Raw genomic sequence first — 18,017 nt, forward strand, 5'->3', positions numbered from 1 at the left:
TTGTCGATGGAATAGAAAAACCATCGAGGGAACTGTTAGATTCACCTATGGAGTCAATTCACTCAATTTAACAATGCAAAACACTCGCGTGACACATTCATAAAACTACCTTCCATAAATTCTACGTGCCTTCCTTTTTGCTGTGTACGAATATGGAAGAGCACATACACTTATACCACTTCGTCATATATTCAAAATTTAACGGTACAAAACCCATAGCAAATCACGACGATTGTTTCGACTAGTTTTTTTTTTTTCTGGTGTATCCAGGCATTAGGTCACAACTGGTATTTGGGAAATGTGTTATTGTGGTGGACTCATTCAGGGGATTATGTACGTCATGTGGGTTTGTGTGTGTTTATGGCGAGGGGGGGGGGGGGGGTAGAAAGTTTTTTTTCGGGTGATCCCTGGGTGAGACCAGGTACTGACGATGATTCACGGTGATCCCCGGGTCAAGGCCCAAAAAAAAAAAGATTTAGTGAGTATACAGGGCACCAGGTAAATGACACAGTTGATGCTGACGTAGATGCTGAGTTAGAAAGGTGTTTCAATCAATTGGAGAGGATGAAAAAAAATTAATTGTCGGATTTTCTGAGGTGCTTCAATTTTCTTGCCATTTGCTGGGACTTTTACTCGGGATTTACTGCGATGATAATGAAATATTCAATCGGAATCCTGGGGGTTCTCCTGACAGTGAAGAAAGATGATTTAGGATGAGGAGGATGTGAAGATGGTTAATTAAAATTTAATTGCAACCGCCGAGCTTCAAGGAGATTGGCGAAAATTTTATTCTGGTCAAGCGAGTTTTGTGGCTGAATGTATCGCTTTCAACGTGCGGTTTCTTTAAATAAATTGCCGACTAGCGTAATTCGTGATTTTTCTTCCGGTGGAAAAAATTATGGAGATTCATATTCTTGAAGTTTCAAGTTAATTCAGGGGGGAAAAACTCAACGTCATAATTCTTGGATCGTTAGAATAAAAAATAACGAGGGAGAAATCGTATTCGTCATGACATAGTCGATATATTTTTGCTAATGAATTGGTGATTTTCTTCTGATTGGAATTTTTATGATAATGTATTTTTAATTGAATCCCTGAGCCCATCGTCTTCGTTATGACCGCAATGACTATTTTTTCCGTTTATTTTATAATAAAATAAAAATGATGATTGACGTGACAATTAACAGAAAAACAATTCCGACTGTCTGATGACTTTCAGACTAAAAAGGTCTCTGCAGTGCTTTTAGATAATTTTATTAAAAAATTTCTCCCAATTCTTAACTCTCTCAAATAATTTTCAAATTACAGATGGCAGCACTCTACCCCCGAGTGCCTCCCCCTATCGTCCCCACGCCTCAACTACTCAACTCCCCGCTCATCCGCCATATTTTTTCCCACGAATTCCTTCACATCTCTCCATTCGTCTTTGGATAAATTGGTCCCTAGGTTGGCCCTAGATTGCCCTATGCGGTAGGTGCAGATAGGTGCGTGTTCTGCACTGTCGTAGTGCAGATCCTATCGTAACTGGTGAACAATATATTTTTCAACTACTCAACTACCGCCGGTTATGCATAAACGAATATCAAGAAACGTTATCCCAGCGCGCGTGAATGATTATCGCAGTAGACAAGTACAATAAAAAAAATACGCGAGTGATTGTCGGTATTGAGGAGGGAAACAAAAATCGAATCCTCAGTACAAGTGTACAATGGCCAAAAGAAGTTACAACAACTCGTCTGGAAGGCGGGCCCACGGAGAAAAACCCTACGACCCTAACAACGTGAGTTCAATCAATCATTCGTTGCTCTGCCATCACCAAAAAAAAATTGCACTCCCAAGAATTCCAGATTCCTAAAAATCATTCCTGAAACAACGGGCATTTGATGCCTATGAGCTCCCCAGACATTCCTCGCCCATCAACACCCATTGACCATCTCCAACCTCCAATGGTCACCCTAACATCCATCATCCTACATCAACTCGTGATGAATTTGCACCTGCGAACAAAGGCTTCTTTGCTGCGTCTAATTACGAAATATTTGACGTATGGTTCACATACCCAACTACATCACATATCTACATGTTAATGTAACTGACATTATACCACCCGGACGTGTCAGATCGCGCCAATCCCAGGTTGGGTTATCCCTTATTTCAATTTTCAACATTTTAACGGGTCACATTCTGACCACCTAACCTCAAAAACCATCATGCGGCACGCTCAACTGCGCCACTGAATCCATACCCACGAGCCCAACCCCCTTTCAGCCCACCCTGGAGTGTCAAAATCGTCATGACCAAGAATAAATTGTTTAAGGAGGCAGATGATCAGCGATTCTTTGATATTGTTGAACAAATTTATCGCCTGCAATTGCTTATATTTTTTTACCTGACGGCAGATTGATCTTCATCCTCCTAGAGATTAGTCTAGTTTAATTTGTCTGAATAGTGATAGCTTTCAAAAGAACATCTGTTTAAAAATTATAAGAATTAACAATATTTTGTTATCATTTCAATGAAACAAATTTTCTACCCCAAATGTCAAAGTATTCAAGGATATCCTTAAATTATTTTTTGTCATGTTGCCATCAATAATAAGCATGAAAAAAATAATCTAGTTCCATTAAAAAAAATCATCACAGATATTAATTTGATAATCAGTTAACAAAAAAATTATTGCTGAATCGTCATTTACAATGCAAGAATCCGCACCTTTCCGAAAGGAAAAGATAATCGACGAAAAGTTGATTGACAATTCATGTTCAGCTGTGATTAATGAGATTCTTTCGGTTCATAGTCGTTCGTGAAGAAAATGGCCACAAAAATGACAGACTTCATCCCCCAACGTTTATGGATCAGCAAGTGGTTCAATTCTCCAACGAGCAACGGTGGTTTATCAAACGAAGACACTGAAAATCCAGACGATATGAGTGAAACAATGCTCCAGCCCCCATCCAAACGTCCACGAATCAGAATGGACGTGACACATCCTCCAGGAACATTTGCTATTCAACCAAGAGCTAGAAATTTAAAGGATCCGTATCAACGGGACGAAACTGTAGATTTTTTAGACTCAGAGACAGCTGGCCCCAGTGGCTCCCGCTCATTCGTCGCCTCCACTCCAGCTTTTTCCATGAAGATGATGAACTCAAATTTACTCCAATCCGATCTCATTCGACAGCAGCAAAACAATGGAACAGCAAATGGAATAGATGAGAATTCCGAGTCCGGGGAGAGTACCAGTGGCTGCAGCTCCCTAATTCCCCAGGCGTCACGTCAAGACAGTCTTAATCAATTTCATCGAAAGGGACTTGTGGACGACAAGCTATCCTACACGAATCACTTACAATCCCCTCGATCTCTGTTCATAGATAGTATAACAGGTCAGAGAGAGTCCTTGAGTTCCAGAAGACCAAGTTTCAACGTCTCCATGGTTAATAACGAGGGACATCCCTTGGAGAGGGGTAATAACGTGATGTCATCCCCATTCTACAGTGGCAATATCACATTCGGTGGTGCTAATGCTGCTGGCACAAGTGCAATGAGACAGAATCGCAGGAACTTGGCTGGGACCAGTGAATTCCAGTTGAGGGTCCCCAGAAGATCATCTGTCCAGGTGAAACCATCGAATGCATCAGGTGTTGATTCATCAGGTATGAGCCAAACAGCCAAGAGAATTTTGGAGGCGTTGGAGCATTTCTCTTCTCCTATATCAGACGCCAAAAAAATACCAGTAAAGACACCAGGGATCAATTCTACTCTAGCTAAAAAACGTGGTAGAGATGAGGCTTTTGATCAACTTTCAACATCCAGAGTTGGATTGAGACACTTAACAAGGGAACTTGCTGTACCTACTGTACCAGATATGCTCAAGTTGAAGAGAAGACAGAGATTACAGGACACAACTCTTGCTGCTAGAAGAATAATCACAGCTCACAGTGAGCCACCCCCACAAACCCCAACTACTTCAGTGAGTCAAGAGCCAGCCGAGTATCATTTGAGAGGTGAAAATGAGAATCAGAAATTCTTTGGTAAACTCAGAGCAACGGGAAAGAAAAAACATGACGTTGAGGAGCCACCTGAGATTGTTAATCTGCCGAGTATATCGCTGCCAATTACCAGTCTACCCAGCTTTGACATTTCTCTGCCCCAATCCAGTTGTAAAACCACTAATGTTACAGCAACAATAGAATCCAAGTCATCCTCAATACCCAGCACGACATTTAAATTCTCAAGTCCTATCAAATTGCAGAATGAAACCACTAGTCCTGTCAAAACAATTAATCACTTCACATTCTCGAAACCACTGAGTCCTGATAATAAGAGCAACAAGAGTCAGAATCAAGGAGTGAACACATCTAGTTCACCCAGTACTCCCAATGCTGTATCAAACTCAATTAACTTCAGTTTTGGATCTAATCAGACAGCCCCAACCACTAACTTCATGTGGTCGGGCTCTTCAACAGCTCCAAGACCTAAGGAAATTAAACAAATTGATAAGAAGCAGAAGACAGATCATATAGAATTAAAATCTGGAAGTGTCATCGATGCTCTCAGTACCTTTAAACAATCAGCATCAGATATTTGGGAATGCAGCGAGTGCTTCATCAAGAATAATCAGAGTGAAGAGCACTGCGTAGCCTGCAAGAATCCTAAGATAAAGAAAACCTCTGAAAATCCCTTTTCACCGTCGACAAAAATTCTTCCATCGCCAGGAGCCACTGATACTCAATTTGGAGTTCAGTTCAAAATGTCCACTGACAAATGGGAGTGCCAATGCTGTCTAGTGAGGAATGCAGTATCTGAAACCAAATGTGTCTCCTGTATGACACCTAAATCAGAGAAAAAGGTTGACGCACTGACATCAGCAGCTTCTACGTCACTTCCATCAACTACATCCGATCTCATGGAGAAATTCAAACCTGCAAAGGACTCCTGGGAGTGTCCTGGATGCATGTTGAGGAATCCTACTGACATAATCTCATGTCCCTGCTGCAATGCGTCCAAACCAGGTCTTCTGAAGGCTCCAGTTCCCAAAAAACCTGAAGAAGTGAAGGCTCCATTAATCCCCACAAATACCAGTAAAACGTGGGAGTGCCCTTCGTGTATGGTCAAAAATGACTCGAGTGCAGCCACATGCGTCTGCTGCACGACTTCAAATCCTCTGGCACTCAGCAAATCTTCAATGACCTCAGCAGCACCAGTAATTCCAAATATATCAACATCAGCCTCTGGATTTGGGGATAAATTTAAAATGCCAACAGGTTCCTGGTCCTGTGATGTTTGCATGATTCAAAATAAATCAGACATTACGGAATGTGTGGCTTGTGGATCATTGAAACCTGGAGCAACAGGATCTGATACAAAAACCAGCGGTGATACTCTGAAAAATGATACAACGCCTAAATTTCTCTTTGGAATGCCCTCGTCAGCAGCTCCAACATTCAAATTTGGAATTCCTGCTGATAGTAAATCAGAGGAGAAGTCCACAATTCAGGCTCCAGCCAATGGTTTTACGTTTGCTCTTCCAGAGACACAAACAAGTCAATCATTCGGTGTTGGAATACCCAAAACAACGGAGGAGTCAACGAAGACAGGTAATTTTTTTATTTTTCCAGCACCAAAGTCCGTGGAGCCTTTCAAATCGAAAGAGAAAACACCAGAAATTCAGACACTCTTCAACAATGTCAGTGACACTAAAGTTGGATTTAGCTTCAATAAACCAACGGAGATAACGCCAGAAACCCCAAAGGTTCAGAATCTTAATCCCGTTGTAGAAACGGAGAAGGCAGAACCTGTGAAATCAATTTCCTTTGGTACACCAATACCAACATTAACGACAGGGACTCCACAGAGTACTGCAACAACGACAGCACCAACTTCAAGTCCCAGTTTATTCAAATTCTCGAAACCGCCGGTGTCGGCGGCCCAGTCAACTCCTGTCCTCTCATTCGGCCAGTCCCCAGCACCAATGGCACAGACGATAACTCAGAGTACATCACAAGAGACTCCAAAGACATCGGAAACTTCTCAATCAGCTAATAAGCCAGTCCATACATTTGGAAAATCAGAGTCTGCACCTACACTGTTTGGAGAATTCACCACTGAGAATAAACCAGCTCTAACGTTTGGAGCATCAGTGAGCAATAATTCTGAGAAGCCTGCATTCCCTGTTGAGAAAAAATTCTCTGGTTTTGGTACAACTGATATTAACTTCTTTGGAAATGGTGGTGATAAGCCACTCGCCAGTGCTCCAACACCAACCTTTGGAGTTCCCCCACTGGCTAGCACGACTGCACCTCCAACACCAGCAACTCCAGCAATACCAAATACAATGTTTGGATCTTCATCTGGTTCAGGTTCGATGTTTGGTAATGCTACGCCGAGTTTTGCAAGCCCTAGTTCTGCCAGTGCTCCAATGTTTGGTTCGCGAAAGCCAGCAGAACCAGTGCCTCCAGCTACTCCAGGACTATTCACGTTTGGAGCATCTTCTGGAGCGCAAACGACACCGCAAGCCAGTGGAGGCTTCAATTTTTCGGGAAATAGTGCGGCTAAACCTGTTTTTGAATTCCCTGGATGTCAAAATACTCCACAAGGTGGTGGATTTGGGGGATTTGGAGGGCCTGCATCAGCTATTAGTGGTACACCAACTCCAGCTTTTGGATTTAATGCACCTAAGAATGAGACTTCACTGTCTTTTGGACAGATGCCAAGCACTCCTACTTCGAATATGTTTGGAAACAGTCAGCCATCGCCTGCTAGCTCCTTTGGGACATTGAACTCGGGGTCAATAAGTGCTGGCTCCAGTGGAGGATTTAACCTTGGAACTCCTACTGTACCACCATCAGCTACTCCTAGTATTCCGTCTTCTGCTTCTACTTCAGGAGGATTTAATTTTGCACCTGCTGCGTCTGGATTTAACTTCAATGCGCCTGTTCAACCGTCCTTCAATTTCACTGGTGGTAATGCTCCAACTACTTTCAAGTAAGTTCAAAAGTGTTTTTAATTTGGATTTTTTTAGGAATCTAATGAATTATTTGTGACCTGAATTGGACATGAGTCCAGGAGATTGGTAGATTATTTAGCGAATAATGTTTATGACAGGAAGAAGTTCATCAATGAGATTTTCTGTAGAAAATTGTCTGAGTGCAGAATACCTCTTGACATTTTCATCGAAAAATATTAATTTTAAACAATAATTGTTATTGAGAATATTTACAAACAATAGTATTATAACAAAGTGATTTAAAATAATCCTCACTGGATGTAATTTTTCTAATTCTACAATGTTGTTGAAAAATAAAAATACTCTAAATTAATTCAATAATTTTTCATTTTCTAAGTACACGAATTACGAAAAATTATTAATCAATTGATGTCTATTATTTTCAGCGCAACACCTCAAGCTACAACTCCAACAACCAGGAAGATAAAGAAAGCTGTCCGTCGTATGCCTCCGCGTGCGTGAGTTTCACCACTGGATAAACCAACACGTTGCTACTAATTCGGTGACCAAATGAACAAAATATACGTACAGTAACAAATTGACGGTGAGTCAAATCCAAAAACTAAAATGAAAGAGTGAGAGTAATAAATAAAACATGAATCGCGATGAATTTGATTAAATAGTGAAAATGAATAGCCAATAACTGGCATCAGGCATTTATGTAATTGTTAACTCCATACTGAGCGAAACATTGTGCTTGAAGAACAACCACCTGTACCACGAGAAAATCATCGAGTTAATTATAAAATTATCAGGAGGAATTACAAAAGGAAAAGTGAAAGCATTAAAAGTAATTGAGACTGGGACTTTTGACGAAGACGATGACTGACAATGTTAGAGTTAGACAACGGCGTTCATTTGAGTTCATTCAGCGAACGAATGATCATGAAATGGAGAAACAACAGTTGGAACTGTTTTCCAATGCCGGCGATTTTATAGACTTTGCCAAGAAGGTGAGAATTGAAAAGAAAACGAAGCGAAGGAAGAGTAAAAAATATGAATGAGGAATTATAAAATTGCGGGTATGCTTGAGTGTAAAGCGTTTGATACCCAGCTCAGGTAAGTATAGGCCATTCGGAACGCCACTCTCAACAATTATATTCCCCTCCCCAACCCCTGTATTTAATTGTAAAAATTATTTCACGTTTTTTTTATTAGATATTCACTGTCGGTTGCGTTATTTAATGAAAAATAGCAAAAAAATCGTTTGATTTTATGTGATTAAATGAATTATGAGATTTGAAAAAAAAAATCCATCAAATGGGCACCCGATAGAGCATTATTTTGTTAATTGTTTTTTAAAATGGAAATAAATTGTTGCGGGATGACGTTACGCTGCTAATTTGCATATAGTGGTCTCATGTCCACTATAGAAAAGACAGTAATTCAGTTATATACTAATATTATATTTTAGTTAGGTATCTCGCTCACTCGAGGACAGTCTCACGTGATTAATTATGTTAAAAATGGTGAATAAAATTGAATTAAATAGCCGTGACACTGTGCCTTGGAGCTGACGATGAGAATAAAGGATTAAGAATTAAAAAAAAAATGATTATCTAAAGGAGAATGAAAAAAAAAAGTAAGCAAAATAAAAGAGGGATATGTAACATAATTTTACGAAAATGGCATTCGGATAGTACAAAGAGATACGATTTCACCCAATCGTTTCCATTGAGTAGATGAAATTTTATATTTTTTTTATAATATAAAGAAAATGTGAAGAAAATCGATGAAGATAATCCTATTGATAAGTGAAGAAAAAAAAACACATGAACTGAATGCCATTTTTGTGTTTAGAATTTAATAAAAGAATAAATAAAATAAATAACAATGTTGAGTGTTTTACCGTAGGAATCAGGTGTATGAATATTATTAATTGAGTAAATACAGAAACAAAAATGAACAGAGAAATCACATTTTCATTGTGTAATGTAAAATAATAGTTTAGAGATTGAAAAAAAAAATGAGCAACACAAAACTACAGAAACGGTCTTCGAATATGTATTTTTCAGTTTATCTTTCTGATTTTGTCTTTACACTTTTAACTGTAATATTTTCACACGATTGTTTATTTTCTTGCTATTATCAACTGCGGTTCAAATTCAAGATTATTCAGAGAAAAAAACAAAAACTGAAGATTCATTCAGACGAGAAGATAATAAGAAGTGAAAAATGAAACATTGTTATTGTAAAAAAAAAAGGAAAGACCACCATCTGTCTACTTTGTCTTCTAGCAAAAAGTGAAAAGGAAGAAGCAAACTCCTCTTAAATAATAAATAAGAATGTAAAAGTCAATAAACGAGTTTTTTTTCCTTGAAAAGATACTACTCGAGTGTTATCATTATTTCTTTCATTTATTTCTTAACAACTAAAAAATAACAACATCAATCTAGACGAAAAGTTTCCTTTTTAATTTATTAGCTATTCTTCTTTTGCTCGTGTTTTATTTCTTCTTTCTTCATTTCTACACCGTTTGTTTTACAAATGGCAATTGGAGCAAAGCCCTACATTCAAGAACAAAATTAATAACTTAGGAAGAAAATCGGTGGCTGCAAGTCGGTTTTTTAAATTTATTTATCATCTTTACGTAATTCTTTTTTCCCACGTTTCATCCATAGCAAATACAAAATGGTGTAAATAAATAATTAAATGTGATGATTGTTTCATTTTGTTCATTTGTGTTTTTTTCTTTTCATCGTTCTCATAGACCGAGAGTGGCACGAAATTTATTGAGTTTTACAACAAAAAAAACTTTTCAACTAGTTAAAATGCCGCATCTTAAAGACTTCTTTTTTTTTCTTTGTCAAAGATATGAAACATTGACACGTACAACATAGGTAATAATACAAAGACAATTGTGGACAATTCAGATATACAATTCAGTACAAGTTTTCCCTTTTTGTTTTTTTTTCCTTGTCAATCATTATTTGGATGCCGATGAGAGTCGGCTCAAAATTCACTGATTTTTCTACAATATTTCTTTTCCTTTTTATCGATTGGATAGGCCTCGTGTGCTTCCCAGAGAGGTGCAATATAAACAGAAAAAATGCTATTAAACAATGCTCCACCATCCAGAAAAATAGTCAACTAAATTCACAATATTATATTAGTAATTAAACAATAAAATATAATAAAAAGTATGAAAAAATGGGAGAGTTTTCTGGTGACAATGATAAAAAGGATTAAACAAATTTTATGTTTACAAAAAAAAAATAGATCAACGACTATTGATCCCACTCACTGATTCAATATCAAAGCAGTGAAGTTTTCAGCCCCATCCTCTCTGGGCAGCCCAGTCATCATTCGCTAGATTTTTTTTTTCATTTTTTTTCCTTTTTCCCATATATCACTTCTATTTAAATGATATTATAATTTAGGTACAATCTTAATTACTTCAATATTAATGAGAATATTAATTATGTTTTATTCTTGTTTTCTGTTTTCCTTTTTTTTCCTCTTGCTTGCAATGAATTTAATTAGATTCGTAGGTAATTAATATTATTCAATTATTAATAATCATTAATATTATTTTTTTTTCTTCTTTATAAAGTCCCTTAAACTAAGAATCATCAGACATGAAGGAATTTTGGGATTTCAGCTCCTCCAGCGTTTGGATTTGTTGACGGAGAAATAATATCCTGGAAAAAGAGTGAATGTAACATAGAAAATATGACTCCAATGGGAAATGAAAAAATACGGTTGTGTGAGCATTCACTGCACTGAAGGTAATTTTTCCAGTTACTTACCTTTGTTCCTGCAGGGTCGCTTGAATTTCGGTCAGCCTCACTATCGATCGTGCAGTCTTCAGTTCCGCGGAGACCCGGGTACACTGTAAACTGCCCATTGTGTGTGCTTCTTCACTAAGTTTTTGCGCCTAATCAAACAGAATCATTCATTGATCAATTAATTGCTTAAAACTTCGTGAACCCTCCCATTCATTATCCAACAATCTGAATTATATAACACTAAAGTTCAAGTAGTATATCGTAAAGCCTGCTAAGACAACGGTCAAAATTAATCCATTGAATTCTCGCAACAATTATTCTGTAAAACAATATTTTCCCAGAAACATAAATGATTTATCCTAAACACATGACATTGAGACAATTTTCGGATTGGGCATCAAATTAAAAAAAAATTTTTATAATTCGTGCAGGTTTTTTTTCCATTTTAATCTCGATGTTCGTTCGCCCTTCTAAAGTAATTTCATTGATAATACTAGGCTGTTAATCTGCCCATTTGCTCAACCGAAACATCCTCATTCATATTATTCATTCATTCAAATTAAATGCCTTTATCTACTCGTCTCTATTTGCTCTTGATTTTTCAAGTTAATAAACATACTTGTTTCTCTAGTATATCAGCAGGAAAAGCGCGAACATGTTGCGTCAAATCTTCCCTGTAGTGATTAGCGAGGGATGGTGTTAATGAAGGCGTCAGGGGTGGTTGAACTCTGGACAGAGCTTGAAGACCTCCACTGCTACCAAGACTGCTAAGAGTACCAAATGAACTGATTCCCTGAAGTGAGCAAAGCCCCTGAACGCTGGAATTTGCTCCTCCTGGACTACCCACTATCCGCCAAAACCAATGATTCATTAATTAATACAGATCCCATGAGAATGTCGAAAAACAAAGAATACAAACATGATAAGAATCTTACGTTTTCTGGCATCGATGCAATCCTGAGTCTCCGAATGAGTTGGTGTCGGTGGGCCCTCATTGGCCACATTACCACTTGTGTCGACTTTTAAGGGTGCCATCACATCACCACTGCTACCAGCACGTTCATTTCCCCCTGATTGCTGTAATAAAATCCCCAGGGGAATGAATTTTAAATGCTCATCACGATCGTCAAAGTACTTTAATCCATTATTTACAATGACTCTTGGCTTAAAAGATTGATTACAACGATAACGAGAGTGATTTGAAAGCCTTCTTGCAAAGCTTTTCAGTTCAAATATAAGAATAAAACGGCTGAATTATAAACTGTGATTCTAAGCGGTTCAATTATAAAAAAGTCTTCGTGTGCTGACAATCGTCGAATTAACAAAAATTGTTCGAATTTTTTTTATTGTGCAAACAATGAGAAAAGAGCCCATTTTAAAACTGACGGACTAGTCATTGGAACAAAAAGTATAATATCCATATTATGCTCGAAATGTTTACATAATTAAGTAATCAAAAAACGTACGACATCTATGTCCAATAGAGCTTAAATGATTGCTATGATTGACTACAAAACTACCAAAGAATTTCACGGGTTAAAAAATATCGGAAGTAACAGATGATGTTCGAAATTGATCTCTAGGAAGCAACGAGGAAGATCAATATACTCCGAGTGTGAAGAATGTTAATAATATCAAGCGGACAATTTGTTAAGAAATTAAGTACATTGAGTTTCATTTTCACTCACCTGTCGAGACAGTAATATAGCAGTTTGAATAGTTTGCAATGCTCTCTGTGGTGTAATATCCGTCTGCTCCTTACTTCCAGTAATTTGGGATAAAAGCCTAGGTAAACTGGCAAGTGTAACCGGTGGTCCAGGTCCAGCATTAGTATTAGCAGATTGTTGGGTACCAGATTGTTGTGGTGATGTTGCCAATTTTCCTGGTGTCTGTGGTGTTGATGGTGGATGAGATGCTAATCGAGGTAACGCTGTTGCAAGGAGTACGGGTCCCTGTGGCAGTGTATCATGACCACTAGAATTAAGTGGCTCAGACGTTGGTGTTGAATCACCAGGCGATATATCCATATCCTGCGCCTGCCTCTCAAGACCAATATCGATATCCCTCGCTGTATCTCTACAATCTCTGTCTCTATCCCTATCACGTTCACGCATTTCTCTGTCCCGTTCACGATCACGCATTTCACGATCACGTATCTCACGTTCACGCTCTCTATCACGTAATTCACGTTCTTTTTCACGTTCACGTGTTGCTATTTCGTCTTTACTCGAGCTGCTACCACTACTGCAACTACCACCACCATTATTACCACCACCTGGTCCACTACCACTACACGATGCCCAGTATTCACGTTTATCCGATTGTCGAATTGATGATTTACTGTCGCGTACATTGCTACTGCTGTTTGATCGCGAGTTGGAATGTTTATCGTGACCTAATAAACAAGTGTCATTTGTCATTTGGCTTTTGTTATAATCATTCATGGAATTTTACAATCAATGAAGATGAGAATAATGTGAATATTTCAACTATTGATGAATGATTCAGTAGCGAAGCGTTAAGACTATTTTCAAATGTTGATGACTGAGAAATAGAATTTTAACTCAAATTGTCTATTGAAAATTACTCATCGCGATTTAGAAATATGTCTCGAAGAACAAATTTAAATAATTTGAAATTTGGAACTTTTTAACGAATAATGCAAGCAAGAAAACTGAATGAATTTCAAACAAAAAAACTCCAAACTTTCCTCGAAAATGATTTGTTGTTCACATATTTTCAAGGTCATGGAAAAATGTTTTTCAGCAAATTCATACTTAAAGAGAACGAGAGCTATAGAAAGAGTTTCTGCAAAATCAGTTATTAATATAAGATTCGGAGACCTCTTTTGAAATCTTCAATGAGAACCATTTCAACCAAAAACAAACAAATAATTGCAACATGAAGCTGAAGAAATTTCCAATCCAAAATAAAGTAATGGCATAATGTTTGTCAATGAATTGAGTTACTCCTCCTGGTTTGGGAAATTCCCCCTGAACTAATAAATGAGAATGGAAATTTCTAATTACTCACTAACTATTCACTCATCGAAAAAATAATAATTTTACAAGAAAACTGTAAAAAGGTCTCTTAAAACTTTCCTCCGAGTTTCCTCATCATACAGATAATTCTTCATTCACGAAAATACCACAAATTGACTCATTGTGTTATTTTCCAACTTCACTACTGAATAAACATCGAGATAAAACATTTCATGATAATGAATACATTCAAATAAAATGTTTGAAAATACTCACTTGACCTAGATGAATAGTCATTAGATTGACGTTGTCTACTGTCATTCCGTACAATCCACTCACGTGGCTTTTCCCACTGTGACACTTCTGTCTTGCAGTTGTAGTAATACTTTTTACCAGACGAACTCATGTGCTCAGACCAATCACCAAATCTTGCTGTCCTCTCCATCGCACCACCAGTACCACTGCCACCACCAGCGCCTCGTTCATCACCCCGTTTATCCTATTGTAAGTTTTGGCGATAAATAAATCATCACAGTTGCATAGAACAGGAAAATTATTGAGATTAAAATATTTGCATAATTACCTGACAGGAATTGTGGGCCACCGGTTTGCGCAACGATGAGTCTCGGGACGAGTTCGATGACAATTTTATGGGATGTAAAATCTGCTTGTGGGAATATAATCAATGAATATTGTTATCTGCGGCCAGACTCTAAGGATGAAGAACTGGGGCTAATGGAGAGTCAACTTCACCAGTTCACAACCAAATCGTAATCAACAGAATTCTTACCTCGCCTCCACTCCTATCATGGTTGGTCCTATGCTCTGAATCCCGACTGTCTCGACTCCTTTTGTCCTTCGGAGATCTTGCACAATCTAGACATGTGTAATTCATGGTTTTAAATATGCAATCACGTGCTTCCATGAGTTTTCACTCAGTTAAAGGTTTTTACAATTCTTCAAACCCTGGAATGCTGTCGACGACCTCCATCGAATATTTATTTTAAATTAAATATTCAGTGAATGAAGAGACAATTAAAGAGGCAAGAAAATTAAATTGAAGGAGAACAAAATAAATGAAAGAACATTGGAAGGAACATTGAGTTCCTGACACCTTCAGTTACTGTCTTGAATTCCAGGGAGGAATAATTTCCATGTACGAACATCTATGAACAGTTCAAGCATAAAACAAGTTTTATGTGTACTATAAAAATGATTTTAAAAAGATTTCGTTGTACCTAACGGGCGAACAAAGAGGTGAGATTCACAGATTTTATTCTAAAAATAGATTTAGTCTTTCAAATGGAAATACTCGTTTTATATGAAAAGAGGGTTTGCCTTTCCAGCTATTTAATAATAGCCGGTAAAATATGGACTATTATTATTTATTGACTGTCTCCAAGGGGTGGCCTTCCAGTGGCAAATGGATGGACGCGTGAATAAATAATACATTCGGATGACAGCAATTATGGTAAGTTTGGTACGAAAGACTTCTTGGTAGATTGTAAATCTTCTACAAGAGAATCTTTTATCATGAAAAACACAGCCAAGGATGTATGAAGGGTCCACACCTAGAACTACATATTTTGTTGGAAAAAACTATTTAGTGGAGACTTTCAAATTTGAATCACATCATTAGTTTTTTGGTAATTTGAGACTGACAATTTTGTCGGCCCAAACACGATTTTTCCCGGTGGTACAGAAGGGAAGGAAGAAAAAATTAAGACCAAACTTTGAAATCCTGGAAGGATTGGAGCAGTTGAAATTGAGAGTTTGGAATGACATCTCTCGACCTGGAATGACATCACTTCCAGATTACGAATATTCAAGTGCTCGGATTATTCTTATCTATTGAAAAATTGTTCTATTTTTGTCATCGAACATTCATTTTACTTTCGATTCCATTGTCCTGGCGTTAAGTTTGTAAATACTCGACGATATTTTCATCATTTCAACTTTACAGGATCTGAATACGAATCTTGATATGCAAATTGAACATAATTTTCTGAAATCTGATTTAAGTAAGAATTATAATAATGTCAATTATTCATTCAGAAACGAGTGTTAAAAATCGTAGCATTCCCGTATAAAATCCAATTATCATGACACCGAATATTCGTAATTCTCTTTTAAAAATTGTCTCATGCAATTTAATTGACCAATTTGACGGTAGCAAATTGTTGCGTCGATAGTGTGTTCTGTACAGAATTGCAATAGATACTTGAATATCTTTAACTCAAGTAACAATCACTATTTGATCATCACGAACCGATAATTGAAGAAAATAGAATAGAAACCTTGAAGCCTGTGACTGCATGAGTTTCCGAGATTCTGATCATTAAAAATCTTGAGTAGATTTTCACATTAAGGTTCAAGATTTTGTGATGAACTAATCTACTCGCTCAATATTCAGTTTGAATTTAATATTTCCATAAATAAATCAGAAAGATAAATTGTTGAACGGTAGCATTACATTATCTCTCCAATTGTAAATCACTCAAAACATTGAAGAGATCTCCAAGTGCCATTACACACTCAATAGCATTGTCATAAATTGAATTCAATATTCACTACGAATTCACCGTTTGTTATGCAGTTCAGCAAATTATAGTTAATATTTTGAAATTATGTATAAGATATAGAAACCCTGAAGCTTTCCCAAGTTCATTAATACTTTCGATTTACTGTCAGTCCTTAATCAACCGTCGACCAATAAAGAAAAGAGTACAAACTTGCAGAACATCTTCTGCTTTCCAACATAAAGACCCTGAAGAACTCTGAAACCCCCGATTTGTTCATGATATTCCTCTTTTCCATGACTTTAGGTTAAAGAATACTCACCGGAATACTTGTCCCTAGAGGAGGATAACTTGTAGTCTCTGTTTTCTCTCTCCTTCTTGTATAGAGGTTTGGATGTGTAGCTACGTGGACTGTCGCGATCAACAGCCATGCCCATACCCAATCCACCAGCTGGGCTGTATGAATTACCATTTGGTGAGTCTCGCATACGTCCCTCGTAACGTCCATCCGATGACACTGCTGACGAGGAGTAGCCACCCTTAGAACTGCCGTACTTGGCATTCTGCAAAAAAAGATACCAAAAAACCTTCAATATCATTTGTTTAATAAACCCCCAACAACGTTCAATGCTGAACAACACTATTCAATTACTTTTTCCTGGGTGAAACTCATGATTCAGAGAACATTATCAGCATCCAAATACTCAGTCAAACTACTATTGATTTTTCATAGATTGAGGTTATGTTCGACGAAACTACATATTCCCATTATGCCTTTTATTTACCCCAATTGAACTGTCTAATTTCTACTTTTGCTGATTAAACTCATCATCTCGAATAATCCGATAAATAATAACCAGTTGTAATAAACTTAAAGATGAAACAAGGATCGACTGTAGAAAGATACAAAGGGAGTTCTGAAAAAAATCGATTCTGTGGCAATAAATGGCACTCGAATGGCTCCTAAACCTCAAAATTCACGACATAATCCCCCCACAATATTATTGAAGCATTACCAAGACCAGTTTTATATCTTCAATGAACAATTCATGGACGGGAATTATTTGTACATCAAATCATCACGAAACATTCCCCAATTCGACATTTGACTTCATATTTACCTGGTAGGGATGGGTCTGGTGCTTTTCAAAGTACCTGAAATCACAAAAACAAATTTTCTGAATTACTAGAGAGCAACAACTTGCGAGAAAAAATCATTAATTAAAACCAATCAATTTAGGGGGGAGGGGAGGGGAGTTGTTGAATTAATTGAACACGAGAAAAGTCAAATGATCGTAGGAGAATGGGATAATTTATCTCGGATGAAGTAGAGTTGGAAGAATAGGAATGAATGAATAAAGGTAAGACAATAGAAATCATAAGGAAAAAATGCTGTTAGTGCCAAAAAATGCACCTCCATAAACAGGAAAAAACTGAAATTTTCTATTATCAAAATTGGGAATAATTTGGAATGAATTGATGGGACGTGAGTGAGTTGGGAATAAAAATAATGAGTCGATGATTTTTGGTGAGGTAAAGAGGGAATAGATTTTTTTGCAAGGAGGGGAAAAAAATATAATTTGAGTGGATAGAGAGAAGTCAAAGTCTCTCAAGTTGTTGGGAGCCCTACCCATCGCTGATCCTTTGTGGTTTCCTCGCATGCATTACCATCAATGCCAGTGTCTTTGGAAAATTCGCGGTCTCAGATTAGTATTATTCAACTCTAATTCAATGTCATAAAAACAACATTAACGCTTATTTAACAGTCAACTTTCTTTCTACC

At 37.3% G+C, this 18,017-nt stretch overlaps 2 protein-coding genes across 5 annotated transcripts; one reads left to right on the forward strand and one right to left on the reverse strand.

Moving 5' to 3' along the window:
* Window positions 1–1,378: 1,378 nt before the first annotated feature.
* On the forward strand, window positions 1,379–10,593 carry LOC135167577 (nuclear pore complex protein Nup153). The gene is made up of 3 exons (XM_064130898.1): window positions 1,379–1,780; window positions 2,798–6,984; window positions 7,393–10,593. The coding sequence occupies exons 1-3, from the start codon at window positions 1,709–1,711 to the stop codon at window positions 7,466–7,468; spliced, it is 4,335 nt and encodes a 1,444-aa protein (XP_063986968.1). The 5' UTR covers window positions 1,379–1,708; the 3' UTR covers window positions 7,469–10,593.
* Window positions 9,560–18,001, reverse strand: LOC135167578 (WW domain-containing adapter protein with coiled-coil homolog). Of its 4 annotated transcripts, none has more exons than XM_064130900.1 (11): window positions 17,865–18,001; window positions 17,356–17,389; window positions 16,557–16,797; window positions 14,506–14,591; window positions 14,299–14,379; window positions 13,992–14,214; window positions 12,423–13,129; window positions 11,670–11,811; window positions 11,354–11,580; window positions 10,756–10,883; window positions 9,560–10,647 (listed from the first exon to the last, which is right to left on the reverse strand). In XM_064130900.1, the coding sequence occupies exons 1-11, from the start codon at window positions 17,903–17,905 to the stop codon at window positions 10,569–10,571; spliced, it is 1,989 nt and encodes a 662-aa protein (XP_063986970.1). In that variant the 5' UTR covers window positions 17,906–18,001; the 3' UTR covers window positions 9,560–10,568. The 4 variants fall into 4 exon arrangements, with proteins under 4 accessions (XP_063986970.1, XP_063986969.1, XP_063986972.1 ...); XM_064130899.1 differs by having other exon boundaries at window positions 14,299–14,382; XM_064130902.1 differs by lacking the exon at window positions 17,865–18,001 and having other exon boundaries at window positions 14,299–14,382; window positions 17,251–17,371.
* Window positions 18,002–18,017: the final 16 nt, after the last annotated feature.

The sequence above is a fragment of the Diachasmimorpha longicaudata genome, chromosome 11, assembly GCF_034640455.1.
Source record: "Diachasmimorpha longicaudata isolate KC_UGA_2023 chromosome 11, iyDiaLong2, whole genome shotgun sequence".
Lineage (NCBI taxonomy): Eukaryota > Metazoa > Arthropoda > Insecta > Hymenoptera > Braconidae > Diachasmimorpha > Diachasmimorpha longicaudata.